This window comes from Populus nigra, chromosome 6 (assembly GCF_951802175.1).
Source record: "Populus nigra chromosome 6, ddPopNigr1.1, whole genome shotgun sequence".
Classification (NCBI taxonomy): Eukaryota; Viridiplantae; Streptophyta; class Magnoliopsida; order Malpighiales; family Salicaceae; genus Populus; species Populus nigra.
The window spans coordinates 226,595-242,721 of record NC_084857.1 but is presented as its reverse complement, the minus strand read 5'-3'; the positions used below and the strand labels follow the sequence as shown (position 1 = coordinate 242,721).

Here is a 16,127-nt window from a genome sequence, read left to right as displayed (position 1 = left end):
AAAAACTATCGTAATATTAAACACATTATACTGATTACACAAAATGATTAATAACAACATTAATCTCCCAAAAATCTTGTGGGGATTTTCTTTGTTGATGCTTCATGCGTCCTTATCCATGTATCAATTGCCTGGGCATCCCATAATGGTTGTAAATTAATACATGGGTTTTGTGTTTTAGGACAAGGTTGAGCACCGTTTCGTTATTTTTTGAAAATTATTTTTAAAGGTTACCTTTAAGACTTCACTCATCATCCGGACCCTATCTGGTCACTTCCATGACCCATCAACGGGAGAAAGGTATGCGGGTTTTGTTTGTTTGAGCTACTAAACTAGTACTGGTAGTTTTATTATTGTTTAATTACCTAAATTTTTATCTGGGATTAGTATATTCTTGTTTGACATCAATGGCAGTGTAAAAAAATATTTAGCTTTAAAATAATATTAATAACAATATTTTTTCCTATGAAGAGGTTTTTTGTAGGCTGTCGCCGGACGAGACAACTCACCAAGTGTTTGCGGGCCTTGCGTCTCTCTCAAGTGACACTCTCACACGCACAAAAGGAAAGAAAAGGAGAGATTTTTAGAGAGAGAAACAGAGAGTGAGAGGCCCTTTTACTTTTTAGAGAGAGAGAGGGGGCACAAACTCATTGAGTTGTTTAGTGGGATACATTTTGAGAGAGAAGTCACTTTTTAGAGAGAGAGAGAGATAGAGAGACAGGTATTGGTTAGTACTAGGAGTACTATTTCAATTGTTTTTTGTCTTTTAATTCGTCCATGTTGTTGCAGTTGTTGTCGTCTTCTCCTGAATTTCTTCAGATTTCAACAACAACTCTGTCCGCTGTCTGTTCAGGTATGAGTTAGAGAGAAAAATGTTTTCTTTCTCCCCTTTATCCCTCCCCTCCCTCTTTCAGTTATCTCAAAACACCAGAAAAAGGATGAGTCTTTTCTTAGTCTGTTTTCTTGATTTGAGCTATAAAGTTAATTCCTTTGATTGATTTTGATATTTTAAGTATGCAGGATGCTCTTTTTTTTTTCTCTCTTTTGTTCTTTGTTTGTGTTGACTCCTAGATTTGCCATTTTTTTGTTTATACATAGTGAAGTCTCACTCTAAGTTAAGCCCTAACCTTTTGAAATCTGTATTTGTATGTTTAGATCTCTATAGTTTTGGTGCTTTTTGCTCAGAATGGCAGTATTGGAATGCTTTATTTCTTAGATTTGGCCCGTGTGTTCTAATTCCTTGGGTGTTTTGTGCTTTTCTTACTTGGGATGGAAGGTTAGGTATCTCGCTTTTGGGGTACAAGGAATTTTAGTTTGCTATGTGCTTGCATTGGTTGAAAAAACTGCTGCAAACAGAAGAATACAGGACTTTGACCTCAGCTGTTAAACGTTATGCATTGGGTTCCTTGTTTCAGAATTCTTGATCTTATCTTTAATCTTGGGTATGCTTGAAATACTGATTTTGTAACACTTAATTCCGTGATTTGGATGATGGATTTTGGTTCTATACGTAAAATGTCAGAAAGGTTTACGATTAGACTTTCTATGTGTTTTGATTCATAAATCTCTTCTAAGAAAATAATATATATAGAGAAAATTTACAATTGTGCCTTTTTCATTATTTTGAGCTTCTTAAGATCTTCCATGATGTTAAGATACGAGAATGCTGTTTGAGTGGTGAACTTGGAAGCATATTAGGACCTCAGTCTTAAGAATCTCTCTCTCTCTCTCTCTCTCTCTCTTTTTGGGGGGGGGGGGGTGGTTGGGGTGGGGGTTCTGATGAGGTATCCCCTTTTGGTTTAATGCTCAAGGCGGATCCTCAAGAGCATGAAAATGGCAGCATGTTTGCGATTTACTGAGACTGAAAATTTGGATAGTTTTCATGGGCTCTCGTGATACTTTTTGGTGATTTGATTTTGGGCCACTTTCATTGTGTTTTGGTCCTTTTGGATCTGTCATATTTAGTACCTTTACTTGAGATGGGTGAACCAATTGGCCTTCATTTGTTGGACATTTAATTGGTGCTCTTTATCATGCTACATTGGTTTTGTGAATTAAATCTTTATTTCATTGGTTATTAATAGCCCTGAAGAATGCTCCAATACTTGTTTATTTCCAAAGAATTCATCTAAATGCTAACATGTTTTTTCTTCTCAGGAGGGCTTTGACCGTTGATCACTCTACATAGTAGCATTTGTTGCACGGAACCTCCTGTGGTATCCTGAAGTAGCTAGATGGGTTCTCGGTTCCCATCTCATCAACTCAGCAATGGCCTTTATGTATCAGGTCGGCCAGAACAGCCTAAGGAAAGGGCTCCAACAATGAGCTCAGTGGCCATGCCATATACTGGTGGTGATATTAAAAAGTCCGGGGAGTTGGGGAAAATGTTTGATATTCCTGTGGATGGCTCAAAGTCTAGGAAATCTGGACCTATAACCGGCGCTCCTTCAAGGACTGGATCATTTGGAGGTGCCGCTTCACATTCAGGACCAGTTATGCCTAATGCAGCTGCCCGGGCTGCTTATACTACATCAGGTGCCATGTCTTCTGGAGGAACTGGTTCAGCTTCATTAAAAAAATCAAATTCTGGACCCCTAAATAAACATGGAGAGCCAGTAAAGAAGTTATCTGGCCCTCAGTCAGGTGGAGTGACACCTTCTGGCCGCCAAAACTCTGGTCCCATTCCACCTGTTCTTCCTACTACTGGTCTGATTACATCTGGTCCTATATCTTCAGGCCCTTTGAATTCATCTGGGGCACCTCGGAAGGTATCTGGTCCCTTAGAATCTATGGGTTCAATGAAAATTCCAGGCTCAGCTATTATTCATAACCAGGCCGTGACTGTTCTTAGCCAAGATGATGACTTTTCCTTCAGAAAGACCTTCCCAAAGCTAATCTTGTGGTCATTGATTCTACTTTTTTTAATGGGTTTCATTGCCGGTGGTTTTATCCTTGCAGCAGTCCATAATGCCATTCTCTTAATCGTTGTTGTGGTTCTTTTTGGCGCTGTTACTTCATTGTTCGTATGGAATACCTGTTTTGGGAGAAAAGCTATCATGGCTTACATTGCTCGGTACCCAGATGCTGAGCTACGAAATGCCAAAAATGGGCAATTTGTGAAGATCTCTGGGGTATATATTTTCTTTTCTAAAATTTATTTCTGTATGTCAAGCTTGTCACTGTCTTGGTGAATTTATTTTATCAAGGGTTTTTTCCTCACTGTACTTGTTTGTAAGTTGCAATGCAGATTTCAACATACCATTAATTATCACTAATGTATTCAAAATGTAATGAAGAGATTGTGTTAGTTCTATGAATAGGATTTGAAAACGAAAGCTAATCTTCCTTCAAAATAAATTCAGAACCAAAATTAGATAAATAAAATGGCAGCGGGCAGTAATTGGAAGTGAAAATATAACTCTGTTTTAGCTTTATTTAAAGCTGAACTTCCAGCATCTGTGTTTGTGTGCGCATTCATGCGTGCACTCATATTGTATAATCACTAGCAGTGTATCATTAACTGCTCAGCCACCTTTGCATTGGTTTATAAGCTATGGATCTGTGTACCACGGTGCATGCTAGATCTTGTATACCTACATCTTATAAATTGTCATGAATCCATATTGGAAGAAAGATATTGTTCTGGGAGGATTGGGCAGATGAAGGTTAATGCATCTTATAAACGGATCTGTTGTTTTTAATAAACGGATCTGTTGTTTTTAATTGATGGGGATGTGATTTCTTTACAATGCATGTCTTCCAATACATTGAAGGCACTGTTTATGCTGTTTTAGTCATTGATTTCACTTGTTTAAACTCTAGTAATTCATATAAACTGCTATATTTTATTTTTGAAGGTGGTCACCTGTGGTAATGTGCCCCTGGAGTCATCCTTCCAAAGAATTCCTAGATGTGTATATACCTCCACAAGTTTGTACGAGTACAGAGGATGGGATTCAAAAGCAGCCAACCCAACTCATCGTCGTTTCAGTTGGGGACTCAGATCATTAGAAGTGAGTGATTGAAATGTTGATTAGATAAATTTCAATGGATTATAGTGTTTGTAAGTATTTTGCATATATTAGGTTTCTGGAAGAATTTTATCAACAATCAGTATTTACTGGAAAGAGATACTTCTGTCATTTTAAATTTCATGAAGACCTGGGAAATATCTTAAACGCTTCGCCCCATGTGTATAGATGAATTTGTGATTGCTACATATTGTCTCTACTTGGGGAGCTAGTTACCATGAATGCTATCTATAGTTTTCAATTTTCTGGGCAGTGTCTTACCCTCTCATTGTTGTCAATAACATCTTTTCTGCTATTCATGTTCAGTTGTTTTGTTTGTTTTATTTTGGTTCCTTGGACTGCTTGTTATAAATGCCAAGTTGATGAAAGGTGCCCATTCATGTCATTGTCAACAGAACGATGTGCCCATTGATTATAAATAATTATTGGGTTTTGAGTGTTTTCCTTTCTTAATGGAAGTTCTGCAAAACCTATTTGACAGAGGCGTGCTGTTGACTTCTACATTTCTGATTTTCAATCTGGATTGAGAGCATTGGTTAAAACTGGCTACGGAGCGAGGGTGACTCCTTATGTTGATGACTCCCTTGTCATTGATGTCAACCCGGGTACTGAAGAGTTGTCTCCAGAGTTCATCAAATGGTTGGGAGAAAGAAATCTTTCAAGCGATGATCGTATAATGCGAATGAAAGAAGGGTAAATGCTTTCTTTTGTTGATAATGTTGCTTTCATCATAGCTTTTGGTCTACGCAAATTTATGTGCCAGTACAAAACTGTCTGTTTTTTGTTTTTCCTCTTTACCTTTGTAATAATGATCTTCTGGGACACACCTAGTCGCATTTAAGAATATGTTTTCTTCTTAGACTGCTTGTGAAATTAGGAGGGGAAGAGAGAAATGCAATCTGAGAGGCGAAGGAAGGCATTTCTCTCACTTGCTTGGATTTATAAGGAGAGGAGTGGGAGTTAAATGATCTTTTGTTTGGTTAGAAGAGGGGAGGGGAGCTGATTATTATAACTTGCAAGGTACATTATACCCTTGAACAGTTATCTATAAAAGTACATACTAGGGCTTTACAGTCAAAAAATCGTAGTTATTGTTTTACCCTCAATCATAGATGATAGCTATTTCATGTGTATAAAAGCAAATGCCTGGACCAGAAGTGATTCAAGACATTTATATTCTGTATCATTCAGGTCTTAATATTCAGCAAAGAGAAGATTATCGATTATGGTGTAAAACTCAATTGGTATAAACTCACAACAAGAAACAAAGAAATATGATGTTTTTTCTTTCTGTATTTGTGACTTCGTTGGGTAACAACAATCAGGCCTTCCTTTTCTTCTTTTTTTTCCGGAGTGGTCAGTCGGGTACACAGTCTTATTGTGTTATGGTGGTCGAGTTGGATTAGCTGAACCTGTTTATAATAGGTCCATAAAATTGCCTTCTGGCCCACGTTTGTTTCTTGGCAAGCTGAACAAGTTTATTTGATTTGGATTGGTAATTTTCTTGTCTCCAGAACATCACATATTCTAGCTTTATTTTCTGTTACTATATTAGTTGCTATCTTTAACGCCTTTGATGAGTTGCACGCAAACTTAGAATAACTGCAAATGCTTTGTGTAGGTATATCAAAGAAGGAAGCACAGTTAGTGTTATGGGAGTTGTTCAAAGGAATGAAAATGTACTTATGATTGTCCCTCCCCCTGAGCCTATCACGAGTGGGTGCCAGTGGACCAAATGTATCTTTCCGGCTAGCCTCGAGGGTATGGTTTTGAGATGCGAAGACACTTCAAAGAATGATGTCATACCTGTGTAATATCATGTGCTGTAGGCTCACTTTGCTATTCCCTTTTTCTTTTTCCCTATATAAATATCTATATCGATAGTGGTGGAAGTGATATGGTGCTGGCACTGATGATTACTGGTGATGGAGATAGGCAGGCAGTGTATTCTTCTTCTTCAAATTCACTTGGTGTATAGTTCAAGTGTTTGGTGCCATCTTTTATTTTATTTTATTTTTCATTTTTTTAACCTAGGGCTTGAAGGTTGTGATATGGGGGGGGGGGGGGGTGGCGGCTATGATATTGTAGAGAATTTTACATGTACGGGGGGATTGAGATTATGTAAAAAAGAAAGAAAAATGTTGTGAGATATCAGTATGTCGTCTCAAAGCAGAGATTACTTTGTCGTGAATCATATCAATGGAGCTTGTTGATGACACTTTTCGAGCAGTTTAATGTTTACAAATCCTAGTCTTGGATAATTTGCATGTATAATACAAGATGTTTTTTAATAAGTATATTTTTTTGTTCGGAAATATATTGAAATGATTATTTTCAGTGTTTTTTAATTTTTGTTTTGAGATGAATTGTTGATTTGGGGCTAAACTCAAGTTAGGTTAGGGGAAAAAACCCAGATTTATTTTAACAACTTTGCCTTGGTTTTAGAATTTATTTTTTTTTTAAAAAAAAACATGGATTGAACGGCAACTTAAGTCTTGGACTGGATCAGTCATTTCTTGTAACTATGTGTACTTCTCAATTGTGTCCCAATTTTATCAATTAGGCTCAACATGTTTTCCAGGGTTCTAAACCGAGTCCTTTCATCAATTTTTTGCTAATGTTTTCCTTTATAAAATGCACATGCAATGAAACAGCATCATTTTGAAGATAATTTGACCAAAAAAGTTGATGAACAATGATAGATGGACCTAGTTGAGAACTGTCTGAAACATTCGGGACCAAATTAAGTTGAGGTTGCCCTGTGATCTTCTTTTAACACTTTTGTTTTTGGATAGGAAGTGTTTGGGTGGGAGGTGTGTTAGTTTTTTTATTAAGATATCATCTTTTTAAAGCACACATCATATTTTTTAAAAATAAAAAATACATGCTTAGTAAAAAATGTAGAGTTTTTTTAAAAAACTACTACATTTCCCACCCAAACACGCTCGACCAACAAGCACTTCTATAAAAAGCACGTTAAGGGAGTGCAACCATGCCAGTGCTTGAAAGAGTTGAGGGCAGGCCTATTCCCTGCAACCGGGGAAGGCTTCTGAGGTTTTTTTACTGTATTCTATAGATGTCTTGATTGCTCCACAGAAATGCAGTAATTTTTTATATATAAAATTTCATAAATTATTGTTGAACATGTACATGATTTCCAATGTCTGATTTTTCTCATGTCATCTTCATCTTCCTGGTCACTCAAACCAAGATCAGCAAGCAACTCTTCTAGTGGAATAGAAGGCATCTTCCCCATAAGTAGCCATAGAAGCTATCTCTGAAGGCTGATAGTCTCTCTCATGATAGAGTGGTATATTGAACCTCATGTCAGGGTTCTCCTCCAGATCCCTCGCATTGTTCGTACTCTGAATTCATCTTCTCTTGGTCAAATCTACCTTAGGAGTCACCAACTTCCATGTTGAGGGACCTCAGCTTCCAAGAACGAGGCTTCCCGCATTTCTCTGCCCCTTCTCTTCGTAGCTCCTTTATTAAAATTGCTTTTGGAAGGAATAAGCCCTCGTGCTTATCCATTTCAGCATCATTACAAACAATTAGACCAATAGCATTAGCATGATGTTGATATATTGTTGAGGGTAACAAGTGTGAGAGGAGCCTAATTGAAACCATCACAAAAGATAGAAGACATAATTGTAGTTTTCCCTTTTTAATTTTCTTTTCTTCCTTCCTTGCACTCTCACTTAAAAAACCAAATATAAAAAGGAACCGACATTCGGATACCTATCCGAATCTGTCCTTGTCTCTCAAGATCTCTGCTGTCTTGAGAAAGATCTTCATACAATCTCTACACCCATAATTTCCCTCTTCACCTTCTCCGTTAAGCTTATTATCCACTAGAGCTATATGTATGTGCACATATAAATATACAGAGGGCGATGGTAAGGTCATCAGGGAAGCAAAAATCAACAAAACTGGTGATACTTTGTGTGGTTTTATTAGGGTTTGGCCTGATTGCTGATTATCTGTGGGCTTCTTCTCCACATTTCGCTTCTTCTTCTTATTTATCCAATTGGGTTCCTGCTGATAATTCTCAATCCAATGTAATTATTCCAAAACAAGAACCGCATCATGTTGACACTAAACCCCCAAAAATAAAGGTACAATCTTTTTTGCTTTATTTACACTTTTAGCACTGCCCATTTAAGTTTCTTGCAGTTGAATGTGGGAAAAAGTTGAATGCTTTTTTGTTTATTGCTGTTGTTATGTATAGGTGGAAGCTGATAAAGCTACAAGCTTTTTGGTTCAATTTAGATTTATAATGTAACCCATTTAAGTAATCTCCATTTACTTTGTGTTTATAGTGAAATTTCGGGTGTTTAGGAAAGAATTACGAATAGTTGTTTGTTTGTTTATATATGTGTGTAGGCAGATGGTGTCCATGATCGATCCTTATCGGCTACATTTGCTGATTTGCCTGCACCGGAACTGAAATGGGAGAAAATGGCTAATGCACCTGTGCCTCGTCTAGATGGGGCTGCGATACAGATTAAGGATCTTCTATACGTTTTTGCTGGATATGGAACGATTGATCTTGTGAGAAACCTTTTCTAGCTCTTGTACTATTTTTATTCTCTATGGTTTGACTTTATGTGTATGTGTTTCGCTAATTTTTTTAAGTGCCAATCTCTTGGGATTAACAGGTGCATTCACATGTTGATATTTACAATTTTACGGATAATACATGGGGACGGAGATTTGATATGCCTAAAGAAATGGCTCATTCACATTTGGGAATGGTCACAGATGGGAGATACATTTATGTTGTTACTGGACAATATGGCCCACAATGCAGAGGACCTACAGCTCGTAATTTTGTGCTAGATACGAAGACAAAGCAATGGCAGGACTTGCCACCTTTACCAGTTCCTAGGTATGTGCCTGTGTCAAAATAGTTTAAAATGAACTTAAAATAGGATGCAAGAACATCAGCTGCAACAGCAGTATTTGATTGTTTTTTAATTTTGCTTTGAGAAACTGATTGCCTTGTGCTGTTTGCATAGTCATCTGCCTTATCTCTGTGGTTCTTATTCTGAATTGAAATGCTATGTGTCAGTGTTGGCATTGTGCTGTTTAAATATTTGAACTTTGAAGCCAAAATTAGTTCATGCTCTGTATTTTTTTATTCTGCACTTTGATAAAGAGATTTGAACTTTAATGTAATAACACTCAGATATGCACCAGCAACTCAACTTTGGAGAGGTAGACTCCATGTGATGGGTGGCAGCAAGGAAAATCGGCACACTCCAGCATTAGAGCATTGGAGTCTTGCTGTAAAGGATGGGAAAGCATTGGAAAAGGAATGGAGGCCTGAAATACCCATTCCTCGTGGAGGACCTCATCGGTTTGTGGCCAATCCTAGTCTTATTATTTCATCATTTAGCTATCTTGTTTGATTTGAAATGAATTCTCAATAGGCTATTACAGTTTCACAAATAAAACATTTTATCATTGATAGTGTTGTTGCCAAACCAAATGGTCACAGTGAAATGACCATAGGGGAAATAGCTCATGATCGAAACTTCTACATGTTATAATTTTTTGTGTTTATGCAGCGCTTGTGTCGTGGTTAGTGATCGACTGCTCATTATTGGTGGTCAGGAAGGTGATTTTGTGGCCAAGCCTGGATCACCTATTTTCAAATGCTCTCGTAGGAATGAGGTATACTGATTAATATTATTTTTATCGATAATCGTATTTGACAGCTTTTATAGACTGCATCAACATTTTCTACCCACGCTTTAAGTGGCCCCCTAGAGCTTTTCTGAGTTTTTTGGGTTGCATTTGATAAGAAGAAAATAAGAGTCAAACATCATTATTCTGTCATTTTTACATGAAATCAAATATAGTATGAAACAGAAAATAAAAACATGATACTGTTTATCTTTGATCTGATAACTATCCTGTATTATAAAGCTTTACAAGTGTGTTTCAACTATGCTTGATCTCCTTTATTTGAATAACTAACCCCGAGACCTAATGTTTAGATTTTGTAAATAACTTATAAGGTCTATTTATCACAGAAAAAGTACCACAGTTATGTTGTAACTTGGAGAAATTTGTCTTCACTTCCCCTTCTCTCTTTCTCTCTGCTTTTATTTAATGGTCTTGTCTCATTTTTGTTGCTTCAGATAGTATATGATGAGGTCCACATGCTGGATGATGAGATGAAGTGGAAACCATTACCTCCTATGCCGAAGCCTGATTCTCATATTGAATTTGCTTGGGCGATTGTTAATAATTCCATTGTTATTGCTGGAGGCACCACAGAAAAACACCCTACAACTAAAAAGATGGTCCTGGTTGGTGAAGTTTTCCGGTTCAACTTAGACACACTGGTATGAGTTTTATGTTTCTTATGTGCTTCCAAACTAGTTTGGCATCAAGGCACGATTCTTGTTATTTTATGTGCTCCCAAACATAATTTACATAACCCAACATATTTCTACACATCACAGCACCTGCAATTTGCACACACAGCCCTAGGCATAATCTGGGATGGGTTTTGTATGTTATCTTACATATCTCTATATATCACGTATAAAATGCTTGTGCATACACACAAGGATGCACACGGGCATTTCTTGTCTGGTTGCTGCCATTGGAAGGTTATTGGCTTACTGCTGTCTAGTTGCTCTCATCTGCCAATTTTGAACATTTTTTAAAACATTGGATTGAAATTCTCCAAAGATTTGATGACCTGTTAAGACCAAGGTATGCATTTTCTATTTCTTAAATCTTATGCTTTATCCCTTTTCCCTTGTGGAAGACTTTGTACAAGAATAGTCCAATAATTAGTTGAGATTTTTTTGAGCTGACAGTCAAGAAACTTTAGATTTAATTTATAGTTAAAATGTAGAGATTGGTTTGGTTAATCATAGCATAGTACTATGCTTGGAAGTGAATTTGTTAAGACAGCTGAACATTTTCAGAATACCTCAAAAGTATTGTCATAGTGGTTGTGGTTTTTCTGTTATTCTTGTGACCTCAGAAGGAAGTGAGAGATTTCTCCCCTTGTTTCATTATTCTGGCCACTGTTAGCTGAACCTGACTGGCCTATCAAGCTTTCTTGACCAAGAATAGGAATGAATTAGTATTGGTTCTGTTGAACACCAAAACCTAGAAGTGATAAGAACCTGATCAATTTCACCATTAGTTGTGTGGCAGTTTCTACCACGCCATGTGCTTATGTCTCCCAAAACTCCATTAGAAGTTTGCCAGATTTGATGTTAATGCCTGTTCCAGAACCTGACGAGCTCGATTCTTATCAGTGCAGCCCAATAATACACGATAGTGAATAACTAGTTTCACTCTTTTTTTTTTGTTGCATTAAAACTGTCACCTCTTTTCTTTTTAATCCACAGAAGATCAATTTCTGTTACAATGGATGGTATTATATAATTTTTGTAATTCATACATGTCTGCAGACATGGTCAGTAATCGGAAAACTTCCATATCGTGTCAAAACTACTCTGGTTGGGTTCTGGAATGGATGGTTGTACTTCACATCAGGACAGCGAGATAGAGGACCAGATGATCCAGCACCAAAAAAAGTCATTGCAGATATGTGGAGAACCAAACTGATATTGAACTCATGACCGATATATCTGTTTCTTCTTTGCTAGGATAGCCATTCCCATCAAGTCAAATATTTATCTGTACCATTCTTTTACCCCATTTTTTTGTATTTTGTTTTAGTCAACATTTTTTTTGTTCCCAATGTGCTGTATCACCTTGAGACTATACTTTACTGTAATATGGAAAGTGCATATTAGATTTTATATCCTGGAAAAACAATAAAAATGTGTGCTCTCAACAATTCTGTTCTGTTGTTATTCTCCATAGAAATTGCCATGAGCTTGCCAATCCCACCTTTGGCTTGAAAATTTTCGTGAATGCAAGCATTTGATGATCGTGCACGTTGCTGTTTTCAACTGTCCTAAATGCGAGTCTTTGAAGATGTGAGATTGAAGCAAGGTTGTTTTCAATAAGTAAAGCGTTGATGATTAAGATATATCACGAGGGTTAGCAGTTAGCAGTTAGCAGTTAGCAGTTAGCAGTTAGCAAAAGTGATGAAGACTTGGCATGGTGTATGGGGAGGTACTGGTTTAAGACTTCATTTAACATGATTTTTGAACTATAATTCTTGACTTGAAATTATAATTTAAAAGTTGTTTTTCATAAATAACTTATGATAAAAATAAGTTATGACGACTTTAAGTTAGAATTGTATTTAGTAAAAATGATTTAAAATGGGTTTTTTAAAGAATAAATGTAGTATAAGTTAAAATTTAAAAATCTTAACTTTTAATTAAATCAAGATTTGGCTTAATTTTGTAACAAGCTTTTGATTTAAGTAACCAAATATATTTATTACTTTTTTTGGTAAAAAAAAAATAGTCAATTTATAAAAATCATATCAAATATAACCCTAGACCTGTTCTTTGATAGCTTGCAAGTTTACAGCTCTAGTTTGTCAACAGAACATGGGATTTCTTTCTGAAGAAACTTAAAGAGGCTCTTTTCGGCCGCCAGATGGTATGGCCTGAAACAATCAGTCCCAAGGCAGAGACTTTATTTAGATCATTTTCTTGGTCCTTAAGATTTGTCTAAAATATAGAAATTGTCTAGCATTATTCATATTTCTTCATGAAACATGTACAAAGCAAATAATAATTGAGCTACGTGAGAGGCTATCATGTATAGGACTAAGCATAGTGAGGGATCATTCTGAAAATACTGTTGTTGTGGTAACTTAGCACCTTACTATATCTGTTTCCAGCTCCAATTTGACCAGAAAGAGCTCCCCATCAAACCTCAACCCATATGCTTCGGCAGGCTGAAGTAAGCCATCCACCATTCCACCAAAAACGTACAAGCGACACCCTGAATGATCCGCACAGGCTCGATGGAATGATCTGCGGTAGGGTTTATAACCCTTTGCCTTGAGCATTTTCCACATATTATTTGCCTGCAATCCCCTTGAGTTTAATGGAGATTGCGCTTTATTTGATGGGATCTTACTAACATCCAATACCCAAAAATCATCCTTCCTGTGCCGCTGTGAATCTTCACCTCCATAGATTAGCAGCCGACCTCCCAAAATCAGTGTGGCTGAGTGGCCGACTCGTGGGAGGGAGACTCCTGCAGGTATGTCTTGCAAATTATAGAGAATCTGTATCCACTTGAGTTCAACCTCAGACACTTGCAAGAGCCAGACATCATGCAGCACATCATACCCTGAACCTCTTCCTCCAAATAGAACAATTCCTGTTCCTTCGATGCATGTTAATGTGTGTCCTGAACGAGCTGGAGGTGATGGATGAGTCACCAGCTCCCTCCATGTTCCAGAACAGAAATTTTCTGAAAGTTCTAGAATCCAAGTGTCTGCCATTCTAAGGCCGTACAATCCAATCCCTCCATGGATGACCATTGTACTTTTATCAATGCAGCAAGCAGCATGAGCCCCACGGGGAGGTGGTGCTATGGATCTCACATCAAGCAGCCTCCATGACAATGTTATACCAAGGTTCTCACTGAGCACTACTTTCCCCACCCATGTATCATTTTGACGAATCCCACGATCATTAATTCCTCCAAAGAGCACCAGATAATCGCCAATGACGATGCATGTATGCCCAAATCTCCCGTTTGGAATTCCTGAATTAACTTTCTGCCACTTCAGCATCCTTTGAAAATCATTACCTATGTATGCTACCCATGTATCATCGAGATCTCGCCCTGTGAAGAAGACCAACATAGCAAAACAAGAAATGCTTATACACCAAACCACTTTGACATAAACAGGTAAAAAACTAAATGCAGAACTGCTTCAGAACAATGGAGAGAATGCCAGCCCTTCTTATCGGTGGTGATTGTTCAATTATTGTCCATTTTCACTGGTATAATTTCCCATGGGGCTTGCGGAAAATGAATCAATCATCCTTCCACTATATAATTATAGCTCAAGCGGCTAATAAATCCTGCATTATATCAACAAAGAGGCATTGATGGGATTCGTTTTTCATTTCACTGTGCAGAAGGCGGAAACGGATGCTCAGATGGATTTGCCTCTGAAATCTACACCTTCACTGGTTGCAAGTACTTTAAGTTCAAAGATGATACTAATTGTCCTACATCAGGACTCTTCTCATGGAAATAAAGATGTTCTACTGAAAGTTTATGCTTCTGATTGCTAGTTCTTTTAAATTTTACCTGGATGGGGCATGCTCTTAATTGTCCCACTGGAAAAGTAGCAGCAACAAAACATTGTTGAATAAGAATATGATTGCTGCAATACAGTATCCGAGTTGCTAAACTTCAAGGAGGGCACTCTACAAGAGGTGGGGCAATTGCATTCGCAGCAAGCCACCAAGGAACTAAACATATTATCGCTTTACAGTATCTTAAATGTTAAGATCTTGATGCCAAATTAAGCAGAGGAGCCTGCTGTAGGCTATAATGCGGAACAGACAAATGTACTTAGATTTGAAAAAAAACAAATGCTACTATTTCATAATGTAGAGGAATAGATTGAACTGTTGCCAACCAGAAATTTAAGATGCATGATTTAACTGTCGCCATCTCATACTCATACCCACCTACCTCAACTCACACAACTTATGCTCAATTTCAAACTTACTAATACATTGAAGCCATGACCATGAAGCAAGAAGATTCTCAAGCCATGGAAACCCTAATCCGTGGTTAGTTGAATCAGGAACACTAAACAACTGAAAGGAAAAACTAAGGATCTGACATGAACCAATACAAACATTCCTTTAGCATCCTTAACCAGCAAATCAAACAGTGAAGCATTACATACACACATGGGCACATTTAAGACACAGAATGATTAAAAAAAAGAGACAAAGAAACTACCATTCAAATCAAAGAACATACGGTTTATGAATCATAACAACTAATCAAAGAAAAGATAGACTAACCTCCTTCACAGCCACCACCAAACAAGACCAGGCAATCAGATACAAAGTCAAGACAGTGAGAAGCCCTGGGAGTTGGGAGCATCAATTCACTATCTGGGTCGGACAGTTTATGGCAAGAAACTGAGTCAAGCTGAGACACCTGCTTGTATAGCCTCATCCATGGCAGCTGCTGATTGTTTTTGGTATTGATAGAAGACTTGAGGGCATCCACTGATGTGGACCCCCACTCCCTCCTGCATATGGACTCCCACAGTGTATCAGAACTTGTTAAGGACCTGAACCTTTTGCAAGTCCTGGCAAAGGAGATGAGTGAATCTATAGGAAGCAGAAGCAAGATTGTGAAGAGATGGTCTTGAGCTAGCTTAACAATTGGCGACGACGATCCAATGTTGCTGCTGGTAGTACTAGTGCTTGTCTCAGCCATGAAGAAAGTAGTCATTCTTGTTGTTTTGTAAGATAGCACTCACCTATGACTTCTAAGATGTAAGGCTATGGAGCTACGTGGGATTGTGTTGGGCAGAGGGTAGGGAGAAACAAAACACACTTCTGAAATGGTCTGGTTTCATTGTGTTGCTCATGTCATGTACATGGAAGAAAGGTAAATTCTAAGAGTTGAAAAGAGATGGAAAAGGAGAGATTGTACATAGAAGGATAGATGAGGAGAGGCCATATCTTTTGTCTGCTACCTACACTCTCTAGTGTTCCTTGCTGTGTCATTTGAAGACAAGGAAGCCAAAAGGCAAGCAGAGACCTTCGTCTATTTGTTTCATCTTTTACCCTTTCTTTCCCCCCTGAATTTACAGCGAGCCAGAAGGGGTCAATATGGAAAGTGGGATATCCTTTGATTTCAAATGAACATAGAGAAGTTCAAAGTTGGGAGATATTTTGCATGATGGTACAGGGTCCAAGCGCTGAAGATCCTTTTCTCAGTGTCAATATGCAGTTATACACCAGATTTTTGGTTTCTTTTTCAGTCAACTCTTCTATTTTTTTGTTGTACAATTGAACTCTGAAAGATAGCCCTTGTGGAGAAAAGTTGTCAACTGAAGATGTGAGAAATTAACTGCTTTTTTCTGAGTGATTTTGCCCTTTAAAACACAGAAAGATAGTGCTAGTAGAGAAACTGGAGAGACTT

The 16,127-nt window shown here is 37.6% G+C and overlaps 3 protein-coding genes across 4 annotated transcripts; 2 read left to right on the top strand and 1 right to left on the bottom strand.

Moving 5' to 3' along the window:
- Window positions 1-488: 488 nt before the first annotated feature.
- Window positions 489-6,249, top strand: LOC133697635 (uncharacterized membrane protein At1g16860-like). 2 transcript variants are annotated; one of them, XM_062120331.1, is made up of 5 exons: window positions 489-853; window positions 2,158-3,131; window positions 3,858-4,013; window positions 4,513-4,724; window positions 5,653-6,249. In XM_062120331.1, exons 2-5 carry the CDS (start codon window positions 2,235-2,237, stop codon window positions 5,843-5,845), a joined length of 1,458 nt encoding a protein of 485 aa, XP_061976315.1. In that variant the 5' UTR covers window positions 489-853; window positions 2,158-2,234; the 3' UTR covers window positions 5,846-6,249. The 2 variants fall into 2 exon arrangements, with proteins under 2 accessions (XP_061976315.1, XP_061976316.1); XM_062120332.1 differs by lacking the exon at window positions 489-853 and adding an exon at window positions 861-1,442.
- A 1,472-nt stretch (window positions 6,250-7,721) lies between these two features.
- Window positions 7,722-11,873, top strand: LOC133697587 (kelch repeat-containing protein At3g27220). The gene is made up of 7 exons (XM_062120237.1): window positions 7,722-8,146; window positions 8,415-8,582; window positions 8,690-8,919; window positions 9,220-9,390; window positions 9,602-9,707; window positions 10,178-10,384; window positions 11,474-11,873. Exons 1-7 carry the CDS (start codon window positions 7,925-7,927, stop codon window positions 11,642-11,644), a joined length of 1,275 nt encoding a protein of 424 aa, XP_061976221.1. The 5' UTR covers window positions 7,722-7,924; the 3' UTR covers window positions 11,645-11,873.
- A 729-nt stretch (window positions 11,874-12,602) lies between these two features.
- Window positions 12,603-16,086, bottom strand: LOC133695896 (F-box/kelch-repeat protein At1g51550). Its single transcript, XM_062117865.1, has 2 exons — window positions 14,993-16,086; window positions 12,603-13,787 (listed from the first exon to the last, which is right to left on the bottom strand). The coding sequence occupies exons 1-2, from the start codon at window positions 15,429-15,431 to the stop codon at window positions 12,802-12,804; spliced, it is 1,425 nt and encodes a 474-aa protein (XP_061973849.1). The 5' UTR covers window positions 15,432-16,086; the 3' UTR covers window positions 12,603-12,801.
- Between the last annotated feature and the right edge of the window lie 41 nt (window positions 16,087-16,127).

What these genes read in the sequence shown, in the direction of transcription:
- LOC133695896 (XM_062117865.1), bottom strand. Translation starts at nt 15,431, where the DNA reads ATGACTACTTTCTTCATGGCTGAGACAAGCACTAGTACTACCAGCAGC. An exon ending in TGGTGGTGGCTGTGAAGGAG is followed by an intron (nt 13,788 to 14,992) that starts GTTAGTCTATCT and finishes TCTTCTTCACAG; the next exon opens with GGCGAGATCTCGATGATACA.
- LOC133697587 (XM_062120237.1), top strand. Translation starts at nt 7,925, where the DNA reads ATGGTAAGGTCATCAGGGAAGCAAAAATCAACAAAACTGGTGATACTT. An exon ending in CTAAACCCCCAAAAATAAAG is followed by an intron (nt 8,147 to 8,414) that starts GTACAATCTTTT and finishes ATATGTGTGTAG; the next exon opens with GCAGATGGTGTCCATGATCG. An exon ending in GGTTCAACTTAGACACACTG is followed by an intron (nt 10,385 to 11,473) that starts GTATGAGTTTTA and finishes ACATGTCTGCAG; the next exon opens with ACATGGTCAGTAATCGGAAA.
- LOC133697635 (XM_062120331.1), top strand. Translation starts at nt 2,235, where the DNA reads ATGGGTTCTCGGTTCCCATCTCATCAACTCAGCAATGGCCTTTATGTA. An exon ending in AATTTGTGAAGATCTCTGGG is followed by an intron (nt 3,132 to 3,857) that starts GTATATATTTTC and finishes TTATTTTTGAAG; the next exon opens with GTGGTCACCTGTGGTAATGT. An exon ending in ATAATGCGAATGAAAGAAGG is followed by an intron (nt 4,725 to 5,652) that starts GTAAATGCTTTC and finishes TGCTTTGTGTAG; the next exon opens with GTATATCAAAGAAGGAAGCA.